The 20,905-nt window shown below is 36.4% G+C and overlaps 1 protein-coding gene across 4 annotated transcripts in view; it reads left to right on the top strand.

The window, feature by feature from the left end:
- Positions 1 to 20,905, top strand: part of STK4 (serine/threonine kinase 4) — a 107,025-nt gene that overhangs the window by 44,034 nt on the left and 42,086 nt on the right. For all 4 annotated transcript variants that reach the window (XM_008016366.3, XM_037982740.2, XM_073006292.1 and 1 more), the window contains one exon: positions 9,023 to 9,180. In XM_008016366.3, coding sequence (XP_008014557.1) covers positions 9,023 to 9,180 — 158 coding nt within the window. The remainder of the gene's footprint in view (positions 1 to 9,022; positions 9,181 to 20,905) is intronic.

Here is a 20,905-nt window from a genome sequence, read left to right as displayed (position 1 = left end):
TCTAGTTAGTAACTCTTTGAATTTTAGATTTAGATCTCTTTGAATTGATATATTTCAGTTCACCAGAATTAAAATAGCTAGAGCACCATTGCCCAGAAATTAAGTCAATTCATATAGAGGCAATTACCAAAACTGCTTAACTGGAAGAGTTATTCTGGGCTCCAGGGAACCTTGTAACTTATGATTCCAACAATTCTTAGTGGTTTCAAAGGACATTCAAAGGAATATTTATGGCCATACACAGCTACTTGGATAGTAACCAGTGTAATTAAATGAGCTGATACATGTAAAGCACTTAGATGCCTGGTAATAAAAACAAAACCCAAAACCACGCACTCATAACAAATGTTAGAAAAAAAACAAACCCTGTGATAAGAATTGTACATTAAGGCATGTTATTCCAAGCCAGAGGAAGACATTTGCAGGAATACCAGAGTTTTTTGTTTTGTTTTGTTTTTTGTTTTCTTTTTTTCCTGCCAACATTCATGCACGAAACAGAGAAAAAAAGGCAGGCTCTGCCCAGTTCTCTGGTTTGCACAAAATTAATTACGATTTAAGTAGAAAAGAGTCATTGTAGGAATTAAGGAAATAGTAGATTGACCATTGTGGTTTACTTAGTGACAGTCTGGAAAATGAAGGTTTGGAATTGAAGGTCATGAAGTTTAAGGTCTAGTAGATGGTCATTCCAGTGGAACAGTGGGCTTCGGTCTTTGGTCGAGCTTCTTCCCAGTTACGACTACCCAGGCATTATGTTGTACTTCATATGAATCCAGAAATAAGAGCAAATAGTAAAGGAAAGGTGTCTTGCTGCTTAAAAAAAATTGAGTTACTGACATATAATTTATACACCATACAATTTATTCATTTAAAGTGTACAGTTTAATGGTTTTTAGTTTATTCACAGAGTTGTGCAACCATCACCACAATCTAATTTTTGAAGTTCTACATCTAATTTTTAAAGTTCTACTTTTTTTTTTTTTTTTTTAATTTGGAGACAGGATCTTGGTCTGTTGCCCAGGCTGAAGTGCATTGACACGATCATAGCTTACAGCAGTCTTTAACTGGGCTCAAGTGATCCTTCTGCATTAGCCTCCTGAGTAGTTGGGACTACAGGTGTGCACCACTATGCCCGGCTAATTAAAACAAAATTTTTTTTTTTTGTAGAGACAGGGTCTCACTATGTTGCTCAGGCTAGTCTCGAACTCGTGGCCTCAAGACATCCTCGTGCCTTGGCCACCTGAAGTGCCACGATTACAGGCATGAGCCACTATGCCTGGCCACTATTTTTAAATTGAGATATAATTATATGTCATAAAATTTGCCATTTTAAAGCACAGAATTCAGTGTTTTTTTTAGAATATTAAGAAGGTGTTGCAACTTTAATCACTGTTGAATTCAAGACATTTTTATCATCCCCTCAAAAAACTCTAATCCTTTTAGCAGTCACTTCTCATTCTCCTCTCACTTGATCTTAGCCAAAAGGCTGAGAAGCGATTCTCATTCTCCTCTCATCCCCGGGCAACCATTAATCTACTTTCTGTCTCTGTAGATTTGCCTATTTTGGACATTTTTTTGTAAACGGAATCATATAACGTGGCCTTTTGAGAATGGCTTCCATTTTGCATAATGTTTTTAAGGTTTATCCATGTTATAGCATGTATCAGTATTTCTTTTTGTTGCTGAATAGTATTCCACTGTATGGATATACTGCATTTAGTTTATCTGTTCATCAGCTGATGGACATTTGGGTTGTTGATTCCTTTTGCTTTTACTAGCATTTTTCAAAGGAAAATAAATGGAAGATACAGTTGCTTATGAATTCACTGCTTTGTCTGTAGGCTTAGAGAGATCGTTCGTTTAGCTTGACAAACGCTGCTTACAAAGAAAAATAGGCCAGTCTTAGTATACGAATTCATGCGTTTCCTGCATCAGATAAAGGAATCAGAGCAAGATGTGGTTATTTCCAAAGCTTGATTTCTCTCTTCAGTCCATTCTTTCTATGGCTTTAGGTTTCTTGTATTATCATTCAGCTGAACATCTTTATTTCTTGGGATACATCTGGAAAAATACGCTAGCTCAAGTTAAAACAAAAAAACCCAACAGCCAGCTGAAGCCCTGGGGGACAGCATGGCCTTTCATCAGCTTGGAATGATTCTCTATGCTTTTCAACCTGATAGGCTGCTGTCCAGCACACTTGATCATCTATCTAGCTAAAAGGTACTGAAAGAAAAGTTCAAAGATAAGGTTACTGGGAAAATTACATTTCCCCACTCTTTCTACACTTAGTTTGATGGCAGTCCTAACATGTCAAGAATCTTTATTTTGATTTTAGAGACTGTACAGTATGAGATGTAGCTCACTAAACTTAAAACCTGACATTTGGCATTCAAATCCCATTCTTGTCGGTTACTAGCTTATAAATCTTCTGCAAATTTCTCACTTGTAAAAGGGGCATAATAACACATATCTCAAAAGACTCTTTGAGGATTAAGTGATAATAGTACATTTTCGGGCACTTGGTAGATGCCTATTAAGTGTAAGGCTTTTCCTCCTCTGCTTTATATGGTGGTCATGCAGTTTGGATGTGCAGTTTGGATGAGACCGTTATGCAAAAGCACCTAGTAGAAAGCCTGAAATTTAGAAGGTATTTAGTGAATGTTTGTTGAATTTGAACCTAAGTTTCCAAATAATAGAACTGTTTTTGTAGATTTAGGAGTGTATGTTTAGGCGTGTGTGTGTGTGTGTGTATGTTTATGTGTGAGAGAGAGAGATACTGAAACTATATCAGTTAGCTTTTGTTGCATTATAAACCACCCTAAAATTTAGTGGTTTAAAATAGCCATTTTATTTAACTTGATTCATGATTCTGTAGGTTGGCAGTTAGGTTGGTCTCAGGTAGGCAGGCAATTCTAGTCTGAGCTGGTTAGCTCTGCTCTGTGGTCAGCTGGTGTCATAACAGTGGGGGATGCTTGATTTGGGCCTCTCCACGTAGTATTTCACCATCTAGCAGGCTCAGGTTTATTTATATTATGGTAAAATGTACAAGACTTTTTTTTTTTTTTTTTTTTTTTTTTTTTGAGACAGGGTCTTGCTCTGTTACCCAGGCTGGAGTGCAGTTGTGTGATCATAGTTCACTGCAGCCTTGACCTCCTGGGCTGAGGTGATCCTCCTGCCTCAACCTCCCAAATATTTGAGACCACAGGTACATGTCACCACACCCAGCTAATTTTTTTAAAAAATATATTATTTGTAGAGACCAGGTCTTGCTATGTTGCCCAGGCCGGTCTCGAACTTCTGGGCTCAAGCAGTCCTCCCACCTTGGCCTCCAAAGTGGTGGGATTACAAGCATGAGCCACCATGCCTAGCCTACACAAGAATTTTTAAGTCTCTTCTTGCTATACATTTGCTGTTGTCTCAAAGACCAAAGCAAGTTAGATAACCAGGCCCAGAGTCATTGTGAGAGGGCATAAGGCGAGGATGAAGATACCAGGAGGAAATTGTGGCCATTTAAAAAAATAATTTATCTTAGATACTAATTGTGATAGGAATGCAAATCTGTTTACTGAGAGTTATTATCAGTCTATAAAATCAGACTTAGGACAGGTGCTGCAATTTAATGACAGTGTTATTCACAATAGGAATGCTGTCTTCTTCATATAAACTTAACATGTCGGTGAAGCACTCTCACACATAAGGAAAGAACCATTATGGTGGAGGCATTTAATTTCTGGAATAACTAAATGCAAGGATCAGCTAACTTTTTGAATGTCTGCTGTTTCTTGCCAGTTAAAATAGCTTTCCCTATCAGTCAGTTCATTCAATTTTTCACTTCAGTTCCATAAAATATTATTATCATCTGCATCTCTAGACATCTTTATTACAGTTTGAGCCACCTCTTCCATCTGTTAAACCACTAACAACAAAAAATCCAAAGAATCAGAGATATTCTTGTCACTAAAATATTTCTTGAGTCTCAACTACTTTTCACTTTGGTCTTTGCTTTATGCCTGTACATATCTGGTTGTAGCATGTTTTAGATTAGAGGCATCCAGTATCATAATCCTACTAGAGATAAGAACTTCTTCTTTTGAATAGTTATTAATAACTGAGTATAAATATGTTTTCATATGCTACTGCCAAGTCATAAAATCATGGAACTTTTCAAAGCTTCAGGGAACATTAGATGTAATCTAGCCCTGTGTCTTCTTTTTGCAGATTGGGAACCTGTGGTTTTACCAAGATCATATAGTCAGAACTGGAATCTAAATCTTTGAACTGCAGAATAGGGATTTACTTTCCTTTTTTTTTTTTTTTTTTATTGTGGTAAAATATACATAACATAAAACTTGAGGAGAGGGATTTTTCCATTCTTCTATCTCCAAAATAAACTTTAGCTTTTTGGCAGTCTGATAAATGTAACATTTTAACTAAACATTTTGCTGTAATTAAATTTCTAATACATATGTGCATTTTACTTGCAGCTTATATCTAAATATGTGATTAGATAAAAAAACTTCTCTTTTTATTTCACTTTAGTTTTTGGAAATTTGAATTCTAGTAAATGTCAGGTATAATCAGGTCCCTGGTATTGATATCAGAAGGTAAAAGCAAATATATTTTAGATAGACTTCCTTATTTGTGGATTTTCATTGTTGAAAGAGACAAAGAACAGTTGGTGTTTTAACTTAAAAAATTAGAAATTTTTAAGTGGTTTGGTAAGAAAGAAGAACTCAAATATGAGGAAGGCAGATGTTCTCACTTTTTCATCTGAACAGTGACAGAAGTTAGACAAATGATTATATTCTCGCTTAACAGACATTTCTTTGATTTTTATGACATGGTTTAGAATTAGACCACAGAAATGTTATCTTTAGTGTTTCATCATCCTTGGTTTAAAGATTCAATTTCTTAAGTCCACCTGTATTGCAACTGAAAGGAATTAATGAAGAACCATAGAAATATATTGTTGGATATAATACTTTTTAAACAAGAATGATGCCCTTATGGTTTTTGTAAATTCCGTTGGAGAAAAAGTTTTAAATTACCTGTTATTTCTGTCCAGAAGTCACCATTTTTATTGATAAACTCAATTTAGTCATTTATCTGTGCATATATAAAGATGAATGGATGGATGGATAAATAGACACAAGTGACAGAGATAATGAAAAGAGAGAGGTTGGTGTGTGATATATGCAGCTTACTCTCAAATTTTAAGTGTGTATTTCCTAAGAAAGAAGATATCCTCTTTTGTTTGTATTTCCTACAAAGGAGATGCTCTTTTTTGTTACCACAATAAAGTGGTCAAAGAGTGATTTTTCCTTTTTATTTCTTGAGACCATGTCTCACTCTGTCTCCCAGGCTGGAGTGCAGTTGCATGATCATGGCTCACTGCAGACTTGACCTCCCAGCCTCCCAAGTAACTGGGACTACAGACATGTACCACCATGCCTGGCTAATTTTTTTTATTTTTAGTAGAGTCAAGGTCTCAACATGTTGCCCAGGCTGGTCTCAAATTCCTTAGCTCAAGGGATGCTCCTCTTTTGGCCTCCCAAAGTGCTGGGGTTACAGGGTGTGAACCACTGTGCCCAACGTAAATAGTAATGTTTCTAAAGAAGAGTTCTCGCTTCTCTCCCAAACCTCCTTCACTTTTAGATTATTGCTCTGATCTCTTATTGAGTGCATTCTTTTTGATGCTCAGAGTGTCCCAAAATTTACCAGTGAGGGCCCTTCAAGGTGGCTCCTGTATCCTTTTGATATGTTCCCATCAGTTTTTGAGTACTTGCTGGCTTTTTTTTTTTTTTTTTTGGCACAAAAAATATTCCAGATTCAGGTCCATTTTGTAATTTTCCTGCCTTAGACTTGGAATCACCTGTTTTTCTTAAGTAATTCTAGTTCCTTTTAGCAGGAAATGGTATTTGGAAACCAGTATCTGAGCCACTTACACGTGCTTATTTGTACTGGAGTGTCATTGCTCCAACGCCTTTTGATGAAGAAAGCTCAGAAATGTCTTTTTTTTTTTTTTGTAAATCATGAAGTGATAATACCTCAGTTCAAATACAACACAACAAGTTGCTGTGGCTTTCCCAATTTCACATTTTGATTTTTAGATAGTGTCAGATCCCCTTCACAGGGATTATGCCATTTTGCATTCCAGGTCAGCAATGTGTGAGTGCCTGTGCCCCCACAGCCTTGCCAGCAGATAGTGTGTTTTCAAGCTTTTGAAGCTTTGCCAGTCTGAAATGTAAGAAATGGTCCCTCTAAGTAGTTTTAATTTGAATTTCTCCTATTATGAGTGAAGCTCAGCAATTTTTTCATGTTTAAGGACCTGTTGGATATCTTTGTGTGTTTATTATCTTTTCAAGTCTTTAGTTTTCTTCTTTTCTTCTGTTGTCTTTCCCTTGATTTAAGAAGTTCTTGGGAGCTTATCTCCCTAACATATAAATAATTCTTAAAATGTTCTTTCTTTCTTTCTTTTTTTTTTTTTTTGAGGTGGAATCTTACTCTATTGCCCAGGCTGGAGTGCAATGGCATGATCTTGGCTCACTGCAACCTCCACCTCCTGGGTTCAAGTGATGCTCCCGCCTCAGCCTCCCAAGTTGCTGGGATTACAGGCTCCTGCCACCGCGCCCAGCTAATTTTTGTATTTTTAGTAGAGATGGAGTTTCACCATGTTGGCCAGGCCAGTCTCGAATTCCTGATCTCAGGTGATCCTCCTTGGCTTCCCAAAGTGTTGGGATTACAGGCGTGAGCCACCACGCCTGGCTAAAATTTTCTTTAAATAAAAAGAAAATTCTTTAAAACGTTTTAATGGTATTTGCTTGTCATTTGTCTTCTGTCTTGGCTTATAAGGTTTGTGTGTGTGATTATTAATTTTTTAAAATTTGTGGTGTTTTCTTCACATAAAAGGTTTTTAACCATTTTTAAAATTATATCTGGGTTTATATCATAGTTGGAAAGCCTTTTCCATACCAAGTTTTAAATGCATTCACACGTTTTGTTTCAGTATTAAAGGTTTCCATTTTTTGCAATTAGATTTCTTATGCATTTGGAGTTTTCCAGGCTTAAGGTATGAGATATAGATTCAATTTAATCTTTTCTCAAATAGCTGTCCCATTATTCGGATAGCCATTTGGACTTTTTATTTTGTTTCTAAGCTTTCTATTCTGTTCAGCGGGTTGAAATATTTTGTATAAAAGTATACTGTGTATTATATATGCCAGCAGTTTGCAGCACTTTTGAAGTTGCTTGACTTGTCTCTGAATACTTTTTTTTTTTTTTTTTTTAATGTGTAGGATTATGTGTAAGATTGCTGCAGAGTTGTCTCTGAGCCAGTCTTCTCCTTTGGTGGTCTGAGAGGAGGGGACTGAGCAAAAGAACATAGTTTCCCGACTCATTGGCAAATCCAATGCACCATCATTTTTACAAGTTTTATTTTGTTGTAGTTCCTGCAGAACTATATTATGAAGTAGTGCCTTAAATTTAATTTAAAAATGAAAACAAGCATGAAAAGTACCTAACATCATACCTAGAGCACACAAAACAAAACACTATATACTTGCTGATTGGTCCTAGCAAATAATGTATTTAATTCTTAATTAGTGAGGAGAAAACAGTGTAGTAGGAAGCCATTGGCAGTGTGTGGATGTGGGCAGATATGGAATTGGCTGCTCTTGATCTTAGCAATGGTGATAGTGAGAAAAATAACAAATGTTCTGAGAGGTAGGGCGGCTGGCCTGAAACTGGACTAGGAAGTGTCATGAAATAAGTAAGATTGCATAGACCAAGGGTGCCTGGAGAGAAACACTTGCTGTTCTTTATCTTCTAGATACCTTCTCATCTGCTTCTTAAGGTGCTGAACCTTCTGGTTGTTTTTCCTGTTTACTGTGGGAAAGGGCCGTATAAACCCCTATGTTCATGGAAAGCAATGAAAAATACTTCCTGTATCTCCCTATATTAGAATACTAATCACAGGCACAAAGATACTTCAACCTTTGAAACAGGTACATTCAGCCAGCTTGATTTTTAAATCATGCCAGGTAAAATTATTCTTTCTGCTCTTGTTACTAGTAGCTAATAGCTGCTGTATTCTGCTCTCTTAATGGTTACTGCTGCTTTGTAACTGCTGATGCTTTACTCCAGGATGATTTGAGGCCCAGTCTAAGTCCCCTTTTACCAATCTTCCCTGACCACACAGCCTGCAAGAACTGGGCACGTATAATTCTTGTAATCAGTTCTATTTATTTAATACCTGTTCAATACTATCTTCTTTAAAAAATGTTCATAAGAAGTAAATAAAATCACCAATAGTGCTGCTACCAGAGATGAACCCTGTTAACATTTTGGGTATTTTCCCCTAGTTTTTTTTTTTCTCCTATATATGATTTTATAGAGTCAAAATCTTACTGTATATATAATACTGTATCCTGTTTTTTCCCTTAAGTTTATGGTAAGCCGTATGTAGATAGTATTTTTAAAGTTACACAATATTTCATAGAGTGGATTAATTGTGATTTATTTATGTTTTCTTTTTCATGTATATTTTTCTCATTATTCCAGTTAGATTATGAGATTATCAAAGAAAGTCACCCTACTGTATCATCCCCTCTTCCTACTTAAGTGCCTGTAGAGATATTGTATATGATAGTTGCTAAATATTTTTGGTTGCGTCTGTTTCATTCTAAATATTTATAGGGGCTATTTGCTATAGGAGACTCCAAATGTGTTATTTGCAGATTATCAGAATTATTGCATCACCCAAATCTTTCCATCTAGGAAAAGGGACCCCAGGGAAATTTATGAATGTATTTTAGGGGAAATCTTAACTCCTCTGAAATTCCATGAGAATTTTTTGAGCAAGCATTTGTGCGTTTTTCTCTAGTTTCACTAGATTCTTGAAGGAGTCCTTTATCTAACCGAAATATCCACTGATCCAGAGATTGTAGCCCATCTGGAGGTAGGTCTATTAAACTTATCTAAAATTTTAGAGATTTTCTTTTCATTTTTCATTTTTCTTGGTTTTCAGGAAGGGATGAGACCATGCAGCCTGCAAAACCATCTTTTCTTGAATATTTTGAACAAAAAGAAAAGGAAAACCAGATCAACAGCTTTGGCAAGAGTGTACCTGGTCCACTGAAAAATTCTTCAGATTGGAAAATACCACAGGATGGAGACTACGAGTTTGTAAGTAGTGTTGGAAGTAAATGGTTATGTCTTTGGGGCAAGTTATTTGAAATATCACACATTCAATTACATCATTTCACTGAAAGTGCCCAAGCATTTTCTTATGCATTTTGAGTCTCCTAAACCATCCCTGACGGTGTCTCCTGAGCTGAAGGACAATGTTCTGATTGATGTTTGAGCAGTTCTCTGGTCCCTGATTAGTGGCATCTTTTTTGCTTTCAAAATCCATATTCACTTTTTCTTTTTGTCCAGTTTGAAATTGTTCATGGTGAGAGAAGTATTCAATCATCAAATGAAATTGCAACTGTCTTTAATAGTTTATTTAGGGTTTTGATTTTATATTTAAGAATTAGATTGGAGGGTGATTGACGCTATTTTGTGGTGTCCTTGTTGTTTTGCTAACTATTCTCCTAATTTTAACCCTGCTGAAAGCATTATTGTCAGTTTTTTCAGAAGATGAATATATAATTATTCCAGTTTCATATGAAAAACTGGATGTGTTTTCCTTTCTCTACTGTGGAACATTTTCCCTCAACCATAGACACTTATTAATGTTCATAGGAATTTAAGGAGTAGAGCAATAAAAATTTTGGGAAAAAGTAAGCTAAGGAGTCTGCATTTTCTTCTTGACTATTACCAGTAAAGATTTTTCTCTTCAGGAACTTTTTATTTTTACATTCTTAAATTCTGAAGTTTGATCCTCATCTGTCATAATTCCGTTGTTTATAACAGAGCTCAGATTGGGCATTAGGCTTGAACTCTGATAGACCTGTCTAGTTCTGGCTTTCCACTATACTACTGACTGGCCTAGAGGAAATGATGCCATTCTTCCGTAACTTAATTTCTACTTTTATAAAATGGCGGGAATGTTATAGTTTATACAACTAATGGTGGGGATCCTTTGAGGACCAGAATAACTCATCTGAGGCAAATTAATTGATTAGTCACTGAACCCATGATAGAATCCAGGTTCATTTGTTTTATTACCTGTTTGTTCATTTACTTACTTATCCAGTGTTGTTGTTGTTGTTGGTTTTTGTTTTTGTTTTTTTTTTTTTTTTGAATGTCATGTTTTTGACACTATTCTAGGGATGTAGTCATTAACAGAACAGCCAAAAATGTATCCCTCATGGAGGTTTCATTCTAGGCGAAGGAAAATAAGTATTTATTGTGTCAAATGGTAGCAAGTATTGTAAAAAATATAAAGCAAAAGGGAGGTTAGGGGAGAGAGAGAGAGAGAGAGTGTGTGTGTATGTGTGTGTAGTTTTTTAAAAATAGAGTAGTCAAGGAAGTTCTCATTGGTAAGAAGATGAGAATGTGAACTATGTAAATATCCAGAGGAGAGATTTTTAGGCAGCGGGAATAGCAGATTCAAAGATCCTGAGGCAGAGACTTGGCTAGTGTGTTTACAGAACAACAAAGAAACAGTATGTTTTGGAATGGCATCAATAGGATGTGCAGCAGGAAATGATATCAGAGATAATGGAGGGCGAGATAATGTAGGGCTTTTTATGTAATAAAAAGAACTTTAGCTTTTACTCTTGAGTGGAATGAAAGACTATTGGGAGGGGTGACTTGATCCTATTTATATTTAAAAGGTATTATTCTAGTTGCTATATTAATACATTATAGGAGAACTAGAATTTCTGAACACAGGTGCAGTGTTTTTATTTACTATTCAAAGGTAGCCAAATATGGGGTACATCTGCTACTATTCCCCTCTTCTAGGCCTTTGACACCCATCTTTTCCACTGAATCAGGGTTCAGCTTCAGAATCCTTAACACAGTGCACCAGGCTGCCACTGCTAATCAGAGTAGACCTTTGAAATTTGAATTATTGTGCATCTATTCCATGTTGCCTGTATAGTTGTCTTCAACATGTGCATAAGGACTGATTTCTCAGTTTATCCTGTCTTCAGGCAAAGATGTTTAACTACTGGGTACCAAATCACATCACCATTGTGATAGAATGTTTGAGAATCCGCAAATCTGTAGTACTTCTAAGCCCAGTTTCCTTGTTTTTAAATGTTACAGATTTTGAAAACCCAGTCACTTTAATCCTTTTTAATTTTTAAAAATCTTGTTTATGATATTTTTAGGGTACATGTAATATTTGAGTACCTGTTCATGATGTGTAGTGATCAAATCAGAGTAATTGGGATATCTATTACCTCAAACACTTTTCTTTGAGAACATTATAAATCTTCAGCCATTTTGAAGCATACAATAAATTATTAACTATAATTTTCCTACTGTACTATTGAATACTAGAACTTATTCCTTCTCTCTGACTATATTTTTGTACCCCTTAACCAACTTCTCTTCATCCCGCTTTCACCTCTTTCCCAGCCACTGCTAACCATCATTCTTCACTCTGTCTCCATAGGATCCACTTTTTTAGCTCCTGCTTGAGTGAGAACATATGATATTTGTCTTTCTGTCTCTGGCTTATTGTAACTAACATAATGACCTTCAGTAATATCCATGTTGCAATAAAAGAAGCGACAACATTTCTTTCTCTTTTCTGGCTGGATAATATTCCATTGTTTGGATACCACATCTTCTTTATCCATTTATCCATTGATGGACACTTAGGTTGATTCCATATCTTGGCTATTGTGAATAGTGTTGCAATAAATAGGAGAGTTTAGATATCTTGTTGATATATTGATTTCCTTTCTTTTGGATATATGCCCAGCAGTGGGATTGCTGGATCATATGGTAGATCTATTTTAGTTTTTTTGAGGAACCTCTATACTGTTTTTTATAATGGTTTTGTTACTTTACATTCCCACCAATGGCATATGAACATTCCCCTTTCTCCACATCTTCACCAGCATTTGTTAATTCCTGTCTTGTTGATAATAGCCATTCTAACTAGGGTGAGATGATCTCTCTCTCTCTCTCTCTTTTTTTTTTTTTTTTTTTTTTTAAGAGACAGGGTCTTGCTTATTTTCCCAGGCTGGAGTGCAGTGGTGCAATCATAGGTCACTACAGTTTCAAACTCCTGGTCTGTAGTAATCCTCCCACCTCAGCCTTCTGAGTAGCTAGGACTACAGGTATAGACCACCATGCCTGGCTGGTTTTTAAATTTTTTGTAAAGATGAGGTCTGGAAATGTTGCCCCAGCTTATCTGGAACTACTGGCCTCAAATAATCCTCCTGCCCGGGCCTCCCAGAATGCTAGGGTTACAGATATGAGCCACTGCACTGGCTCTTTCATTGTGGTCTCAATTTGCATTTTCCTAATGATTAGTGATGTTGAGCATTTTTTCACATACCTATTGCCCATTTATATGTCTTCTTTTGAGAAATGTCTATTCAGGCCTTTTGTCCATCTTTAATTCTAATCATTATTCTTGGATCAGTAGTTTCAGCATATAAAGAATTTATTTCTCTTTGCCACAGTTTTCTCATACTAAGATCATTGGCAGGAAACTTGTTTTGGTGGGCAAGCTACTTATACAGAGGAGCTTTAGTAGGTCTTTAGAGAAAGTACTTTTTATTTTGGAAGTAGATGACTTCTAGAGGGAGTGGGCCCATGGCACACAGTGACCAGGTTAGCACATTGCATGACTTGTATTATTCCTGAGACTTTCTTCTAAATCTGAGGTCATGAACTGGCAGGATCCAGCTCACAGACCTTTTTGTGTGTTCTATATGGTGTTTAAATTTTTAAAATTAATTGCTTATGTTAAAAACTTAAGAGATTTTACACAAAGTGTTGGATCTCCAGCTTATTTTGAAAATGTGAAAGATCTGGCTACAGTAACCTATATTATTGGTTAATGGTTGTCTGGAGCTGAGTGGTAGCTGCCCTCTTTAGCTATGACCTCTCTAATTCTTCACACTATTTGGCCTACTTCACTTATTCGTATTAACTGTCTGACCTGTCTGGCACTTAGGGGCATTTGATATTGGGACTCTTGCATTAAATTGTTTGGATTTATATGTGCTTGAGCCAGCCCATTCTGATATAACATTCTACTCTATTTGTACCTTCAGAGTGTCAAGATAATTTACTTATAAAAGTCTCTTACAAAAAAATGTCAAACTAAGAGATAAAAGAAAATTGAGATGAGAGATATATGAGCTACTCTACCAACAAAGATCAAATGAAAACTGTCTTCATTGTTGATATTCTTGTTACATAGCTCTTACCTTGATCCCAAAGCAAGCATTTGAAATAATAGTCTAGAACAGTGGTTCTCAAAGTGGTCCCAGACCAGCAGTGTTAGCATCACCTAGAGACTGTTAGAAAGGCAGTTTTTCAGGCCTTACCCCAGGCGGATTGAATAGGAATATCTAGGGACAGCACCCATTGGTGTTTTAACCTGTCCTCCTGGTGACTCTAACCCACTAAAGTTGTTCTAAAAGGTTTTTAGAGTAGTATATCTTTATATACATTTCTTGTTTTCTTTTCTATTAGGTACTATAGAAATTCAGAGATAAGGATATATTTCTATTTTATTAACATTGTATGATTTTTAAATTTCCTTGTTATTCCCCTTTTGAGTTTCCTATACTCTTATTGGAGGTACCAAAGAAGCACATAAAATATGGAAAATGTATGTTTGTAAGTGACATCTGGCAAATAAAGAGCTAGTCCTTTCAGTGAAGAAAGTTCTGAATAATCTCCTGAAAGCTTAATGAAGGATATGTGTCAGACTTGCTAACATGTTTCCCTTACAATCGCTTTTTGTTTTTTTGAGATGGAGTCTCACTCTGTCGCCCAGGCTAGAGTGCAGTGGCGCGATGATCTCAGCTCACTGCAACCTCCCCCTTCTGGGTTCAAGCACTTCTCTGCCTCAGCCTCCTGAGTAACTGGGATTACAGGTGCCTGCCACCACACCCAGCTAATTTTTGCATTTTTAGTAGAGACAGGGTTTCGCTCTCTTGGCCAGACTGCTCTTAAACACCTGACCTCGTGATCCACTCGCCTTGACCTCCCAAAGTGCTGGGATTACAGCGTGAGCCACGGCGCCCAGCCTCCCTCACAGTCTCTTACAGACTTTACGATTTCTAGACAGACAGTATTTAATTAGGAAAAAAGAATTCTGTTTCCTTCTATGAAGGGAATTGCTGTTTTCCAATGACCTTTTTGCCCAAAATGGAAAATAGGAAGTAATTTAATCAGGAGTAGCAGAATTTTATACTGACAAAAACTTCATATTTTCATCTGAAACTGAATATTTGTCCCATTTCTAAAAGTGAATTGCCTATTTGCCAAGTTTAGAAACCCCCCCAAAGATTTCTAATAATGTTTAAGATACATAGTGATTAAAATATAAAAGGTGCTTGAAAATGCAATAGTCTCTAAAATTGGTATTTTGTATTTTATTAGCAGATCACATTTTTGGAAAAGAATGTAATATTTTATGAGAATTCAGACCTTCCCATTTTGCCATTCAGAAAGCCACAAAAGCTGGAAACTTAAATCCAGTTTGGCTCATGAATCTTCCAAAAGCACACTGTAATATTTTAGTTTAAGATAACCTGGGCTGGGTGCAGTGCCTCACACCTGTAATCCCAGCACTTTGGGAGGCCGAGGTGGGAGTTCGAAACCAGCCTGGCACATAGTGAGACCCCATCTCTATTACAAAAATAAAAAAAAAGAGATGGCCCAAATGCCAAAAGTGGTGAACAAAACAGACCAGGCCCATGTTCTCATGGAGTTTACAGTGAAGGAAATAGACTTTAAGCCAGTACCCTAGTAGATATCAGTTCAGGTAATAATAGCGAAATTTTTTTTTTTTTTAAAGCACAGTAAAGAGATATTGTAAGAAAAGGCCTTGTGGAGAGACAGGACATTCAGCTGAGACATCAGTGAAGAGGGGAAGCAAGTCACGGGAAGGTAGGGGAAACAAGTACAGAGACTGTGAGACAGGTCATAGATTGTGTGTAAGGAAGGAAAGGAGTCCATTGTGGCTGGAGCCGAGTGACACATGGGATAGCAGTTTAAATGTAAATACATCAGTAATCACAGTAAATGTGAGCGCACTAAAATCTCCTATTAAAAGAGAAAGAGTTTGGATAAAAATAACAGTCAAATTCTGGCTAAATGCTGTTTATAGGTGATGTAACGAAAAGAAAATACAACCGAAAAGTTTAAAACAGAGGAATGGAAAAAGTTACACTAGGCAAATACTCACTAAAATAAAAAGTAGGTGAAACAATATTGATACCAAATGAGGCCAAGCATGGTGACTCACGCCTGTAATCCCAGCACTTTGGGAGGCCGAGGCAGGCGGACCACGTGAGGTCAGGAGTTCGAGACCAGCCTGGCCAACGTGGTGAAACCCCGTCTCTACTAAAAGCACGAAAAATTAATTGGGCATGGTGGCACACGCACCTGTAGTCCAGCTACTCAGGCGGCTGAGGCAGGAGAATTGTTTGAACCCAGGAGGCGGAGGTTGCAGTGAGCTGAGATTGTGCCATTGCACTCCAGCCTGGGTAAGACAGCAAGACTTCATCTCAAAAAAAAAACAAAAAAAACCCAAAAAACAAACAAAAAAATTCAGATGAAATATAATTTAAGACGAAAGAATGTTACCTGGGAAGGATATGTTTTATACTATTGAAAGGTATACTTTATCTAGAAGATGTAAGTCATGTACCTATATGAAACATATATTTATCCCAAACTGATAGAATACTGCAATTATAGTTTCAAGAAGTTAATCAAGAAGACTTAAATATTCTTCTCTCCAAAACTGACATTTCAGTTAGACAAAAAACTAACACAATTAACAACATTGATAAAACAGAAAATAGACAAAATTTCTAATATATATGAAACTTTAAAAACATGGAATATTTGTAAAACAACTATGTTTTATTCTTTTTTTACCTTTATTTTAGGTTCAGGGGGACATGTGCAGGTTTGTTACACAGGTGAATTGTGTGTCATGGGGGTTTGGTATACAGATTATTTCATCACCCAGGTAATAAGCATAGTACCCCATAGGTAGTTTTTCGATCCTCACCCTCCTCCCACCCTTTGCCCTCAAGGAAGCCCTGATTTCTGTTGTTCTCTTCTTTGTGTCCATGTGTACTCAGTGTTGAGCTCCTACTTACAAGTGAGAACATGCTGTATTTGGTTTTCTGTCCTTGTGTTAGTTTGCTTAGGATAATGGCCTCCAGCTCATCTATGTTGCTGCAGAGGACATGATCTTGCTCGTTTCTGTGGCTGTGTAGTATACCATGTGAACATGCACCACATTTTCTTTATCTAGTCTGTCATTGATGGGCATTTAGGTTAATTCCATGTTTTTGCTATTGTGAATAGTGCTGCAGCGAACACAACACATGCATGTGTCTTTATGGTAGAACAATTTCTGTGCCTTTGGTTATATACTCAATAATGGGATTGCTAGGTTGAATGGTAATTCTCTTTTAAGTTCTTTGAGAAATCGACACACTGCTTTCCACCATGATTGAACTAATTTACATTCCCACCAGTAGTGTATAAGTAATCCCTTTTCTCTGCAACCTCACCAGCATCTGTTATTTTTTGATTTTCTAATAATAGCCATTCTGACTGGTATGAGATAGATCTCATTGTTTTTGATTTGCATTTTTCTAATGGTTAGTGATGTTGAACCTTTTTTTTTTTTTTTTTTTTTGAGACGGAGTCTCGCTCTGTCGCCCAGGCTGGAGTGCAGTGGCGCAATCTCGGCTCACTGCAAGCTCCGCCTCCCGGGTTCACGCCATTCTCCTGCCTCAGCCTCCCGAGTAGCTGGGACTACAGGCGCCCGCCACTGCGCCCGGCTAATTTTTTCTATTTTTAGAAGAGACGAGGTTTCACCATGGTCTCGATCTCCTGACCTTGTGATCCGCCCGCCTCGGCCTCCCTGAATCTTTTTTTCACATGCTTATTGACCATGTGTATGTCTTATTTTGAGAAGTGTCTGTTCATGTCCTTTGCTCCTTTTTTAATGAGGTCATTTGCTTTTTACTTGTTAATTTGTTTAAGTTCCTTATAGATTCTGAATATTAGATCTTTCTTGGATGCGTAGTTTGCAGAAATTTTCTCCCATTTTGTAGGTTGTCTGTTTACTCTGTTGAAAGTTTATTTTGCTGTTCAGAAGCTCTTTAGTTTAATTAGAACCTATTTGCCAATTTTAATTTCTGTTACAATTGCTTTTGTTGTCTTCATCATGAAATCTTTGCCAGGTCCTATATCCAGAATGGTGTTTTCTAGGTTATCTTCTAGGGTTTTTATAGTTTTAGGTTTTACATTTAAGTCTTTAATTCATCTTGAGTTGATTTTTGTATACGGTTTAAGGAGGGGGATCCAGGTTCAGTCTTTTGCATATGGCTAGCCAGTTATCTCAGGATCATTTATTAAATAAGGAGTCCTTTCCCCATTGCTTGTGTTTGTCAGCTTTGAGTAACTATATTTTTTTTGTGTTTTGTTTTGAGACAGAGTCTTGCTCTGTTGCCCAGGCTGGAGTACTGCAGTGGCGTGATCTTGACTCATTGCAACCTCTGCCTCCTGGGTTCAAGTGATTCTCCTGCCTCAGCCTCCCAAATAGCTGAGATTACAGGCACCTGCTACCACGCCTGGCTAATTTTTGTATTTTTAGTAGAGATGGGGTTTCACCATGTTGGCCAGGCTGGTCTCGATCTCCTGACCTCAGGTGATCTACCCGCCTTAGCCTTTCAAAGTGCTGGGATTACAGGCATGAGCCACCATGCCCAGCCGGTGTTTGAAAGGGTTAAAAAAGAAATCTCAACAGAGAAATTATTCAGGCCACGTTAGCTGACTATAATGCAATAAAATTAGAAATTAACATTAAGAAAGTAGTCAAAGCCACTTTATCCCACCTGGAGATACAGAAACATATTCCTAAATCTTACTTTAAAGAGAAAATAAAAATATAAATTATAAACAATTTAGAAATGAATAATAAGAATTATACAAAATTCAAATCCCTGTAATTCAGAACCCGTGGGAGGCAGTAAACAATGGCACTTAGAAGAAGATTTATAGCCTTAAATGAATTTTCTTTTTAGAATACAAGAAAGATTATAAATAAGTTAAAAATAGGATAAAGATAAAAGCAGAATTTAATGAAATAGAAAACAAACCAGAAAGTTGAATGGTAAAAACCAACAGCAGGATATTTGAAAGGACCTGATATTTGTTAGATTTGATCAAGTTAAAAAGGAAGAGTGTGTCTATAAACTGCAGTAGGGGAAAGGCGAGAGAGAGAGTTACTAGAAACAGAATATGGCAGCGTGAACAGAGATTATTATTTATAGTTTTATATTATTAAATTTGAAAACTTAGATAAATAGATGTTTAAACATTATGCCATATTTACTTCCCATGTGGAAGTATAACTGCATAAAAATATGGAAGATACTTTTGAACAAGAAGAACAAGGTTGATCTTATTCTTCCAGAGATTAAAACATACCACAAAACCACAATAATGAAAGCATTGTGATGTTGGCATAAGAATAGAACATAGGCCAGGTGTGGTGGTTCACCCTGTAATCCTAGTACTTTGGGAGGCTAAGGTGGGAGGATCACTTGAACCCAGGAATTTGAGATCAGCCTAAGTATCATAGTGAGATCCCCATCTCTACAAAAAAAAAAAAGAAAAAATTAGTTAGACTTGGTGGTACATACCTATAGTCTCAGATACTTGAGAGGCTGAGGCAGGAGGATCTCCTGAGCCCAGGAGTTTGAGGCTGCAGTGAGCTAGGATTGCACCGCTGTATACTACCCTGAGTGACAGATTGAGACCCCATGTCTTTAAAAAAAAAAAAAAAATTCAATGTTACAGAGTAGGATTGAGAAACATGCCTATGTATGTGTATGTGTGTGTGTATATATAGTATATATAAATTTTAAAAAATATATACACCTTTGTTGGATGCATAGTTTTCATATATGAGTGTATTATATAATGATAAACTACAAAATAATGCAAACTGTAAAATTTGTGTAAATTAAAAAAAACACAAATCATGCTACCATTTCTATGTCTATGCACATATACAGCTGCATAGATAAAAAAGACAGCATCTAAAAATAACTTGAAAGTCATTACCTGTGGAGAGAACTTTAGTTTAGCTGTCTTTACACACAGAGAGAATATATTACTATATTAATATATTACTTGCTTACCTTAAATAAATAGAGCGAGATACATTTTTAAACTTTCTATTGAGATTTTTCCTGGTTTTAGTCTAAATAAAGTTAACCAGGACTTACACAGATTAAGAGAACCATAATACTTTTCAGTCAGTTATCAACTTTGCACGTATTGGTGATTATTAGCTTTCAGTATCCTTCGGTTTTAGAGTAAATTTCCTGTTTATTCAAATGAAGTTGCTTTCAGATCTCTTATGACTTCTTCTATAAAAAGAGTTGATAGTAACTGGCCCCCACATATTAATTCAATCTATATTTATTGAGGTTCTCTGTGTGTACTATGTGTGAATCGATAAGACTACAAGCTCTTTTACAGCCTTCACTTTATCTTACCCATCTTTGTATTCCTAACACCTAGCAATTGCCCAGCTTAGAGTTAGCATACCATTTTAAATTAAACTCAGACATAGTCTCTGAATTCATTCATTATTTAATTCAACTACTAATTGAATTAAACTCAAATATAGTCACTACCCTTAGAGAGTTTATGAGGTAGCGGAAAATAATCAAGTGATTTTGATACATTATACTAATGATAGCTTACATGTATTGAAAATTTACTATGTGCCAGGCATTACATATGTTACCTCATTCTCAGAACCATCCCATGAGGTAGGAATGTTGTTATTGCCATTTTAGGGGTAAAAAAAAAACTGAGGCTTAATAGGAAGAATAAGTTCAAGAGATTTATTGTACAACATGGTTACTAGTTAATAAACAATGTATTGTATTTTGAAAATCACTGAGAGAGTAGATTTTAAGTGTTCTCACTGCAAAGAAATTATAAGTATGTGAGGTAGCACACATGTAAATTAACTCAATTGAGCCATTTCACAATGTATGTACATACAGTATCTCCTTATGAGGTTCACTTTATGAGGTTTCAGTTACCCACTGCAGTCTGAAAATATTAAATGGAAAATTCTAGAAATAAACAGTTTCTAAGTTTTAAGTAGCATACCATTCTGAGTAACATGATGAAATCCTGTGCCATTGCGCATCATCCCGCCTGGGACATGAATCATCCCTTTGTCCAGCATATCTGTGCAGTACGCGGTACCCACTCCTAGTCACGTAGGAGCCAATTTTGTTATCAGATCACCTGTTGAGGCATAACAGTGCTTGTGTTCAGGAAACCCTTATTTTGCTTAATAGTGTCCCCAGAGTGCAAGAGTAGCGATGCTGGCAATTCCAGCTTGCCAAAGAGAAGATGTGAAGTGCTTCTTTTAAGAGAAAAGGTGAAAGTTCTTGACCAAAAATGAGGGGGGAAAAAACCATATGCTGAGGTTGCTAAGATCTATGGTAAGAACAAATCATCCAGCCATGAAATTGTGAACAAATGTGAACCTTCCATCCATGAATTGTTATTGTAGTTGTTCTATTTTATTATTAGTTATTAAGTTCTTAACTATAATAACTTTATAAATAAAACGTCTTTATAGGTATTTACATATGGGAAAAAGCTTAATGTATAGGGTTTGGTACCATCCACAGTTTCAGGCATCCACTGGGGTTTTCAGAATGTATCCCCTGTGGATAATGGAGGGACTACTTTATTT

The sequence above is a fragment of the Chlorocebus sabaeus genome, chromosome 2 (assembly GCF_047675955.1).
Source record: "Chlorocebus sabaeus isolate Y175 chromosome 2, mChlSab1.0.hap1, whole genome shotgun sequence".
Taxonomy (NCBI): domain Eukaryota; kingdom Metazoa; phylum Chordata; class Mammalia; order Primates; family Cercopithecidae; genus Chlorocebus; species Chlorocebus sabaeus.
The sequence above is the reverse complement of the archived record's forward strand: the minus strand, read 5'-3'. Positions and strand labels throughout refer to the sequence as shown.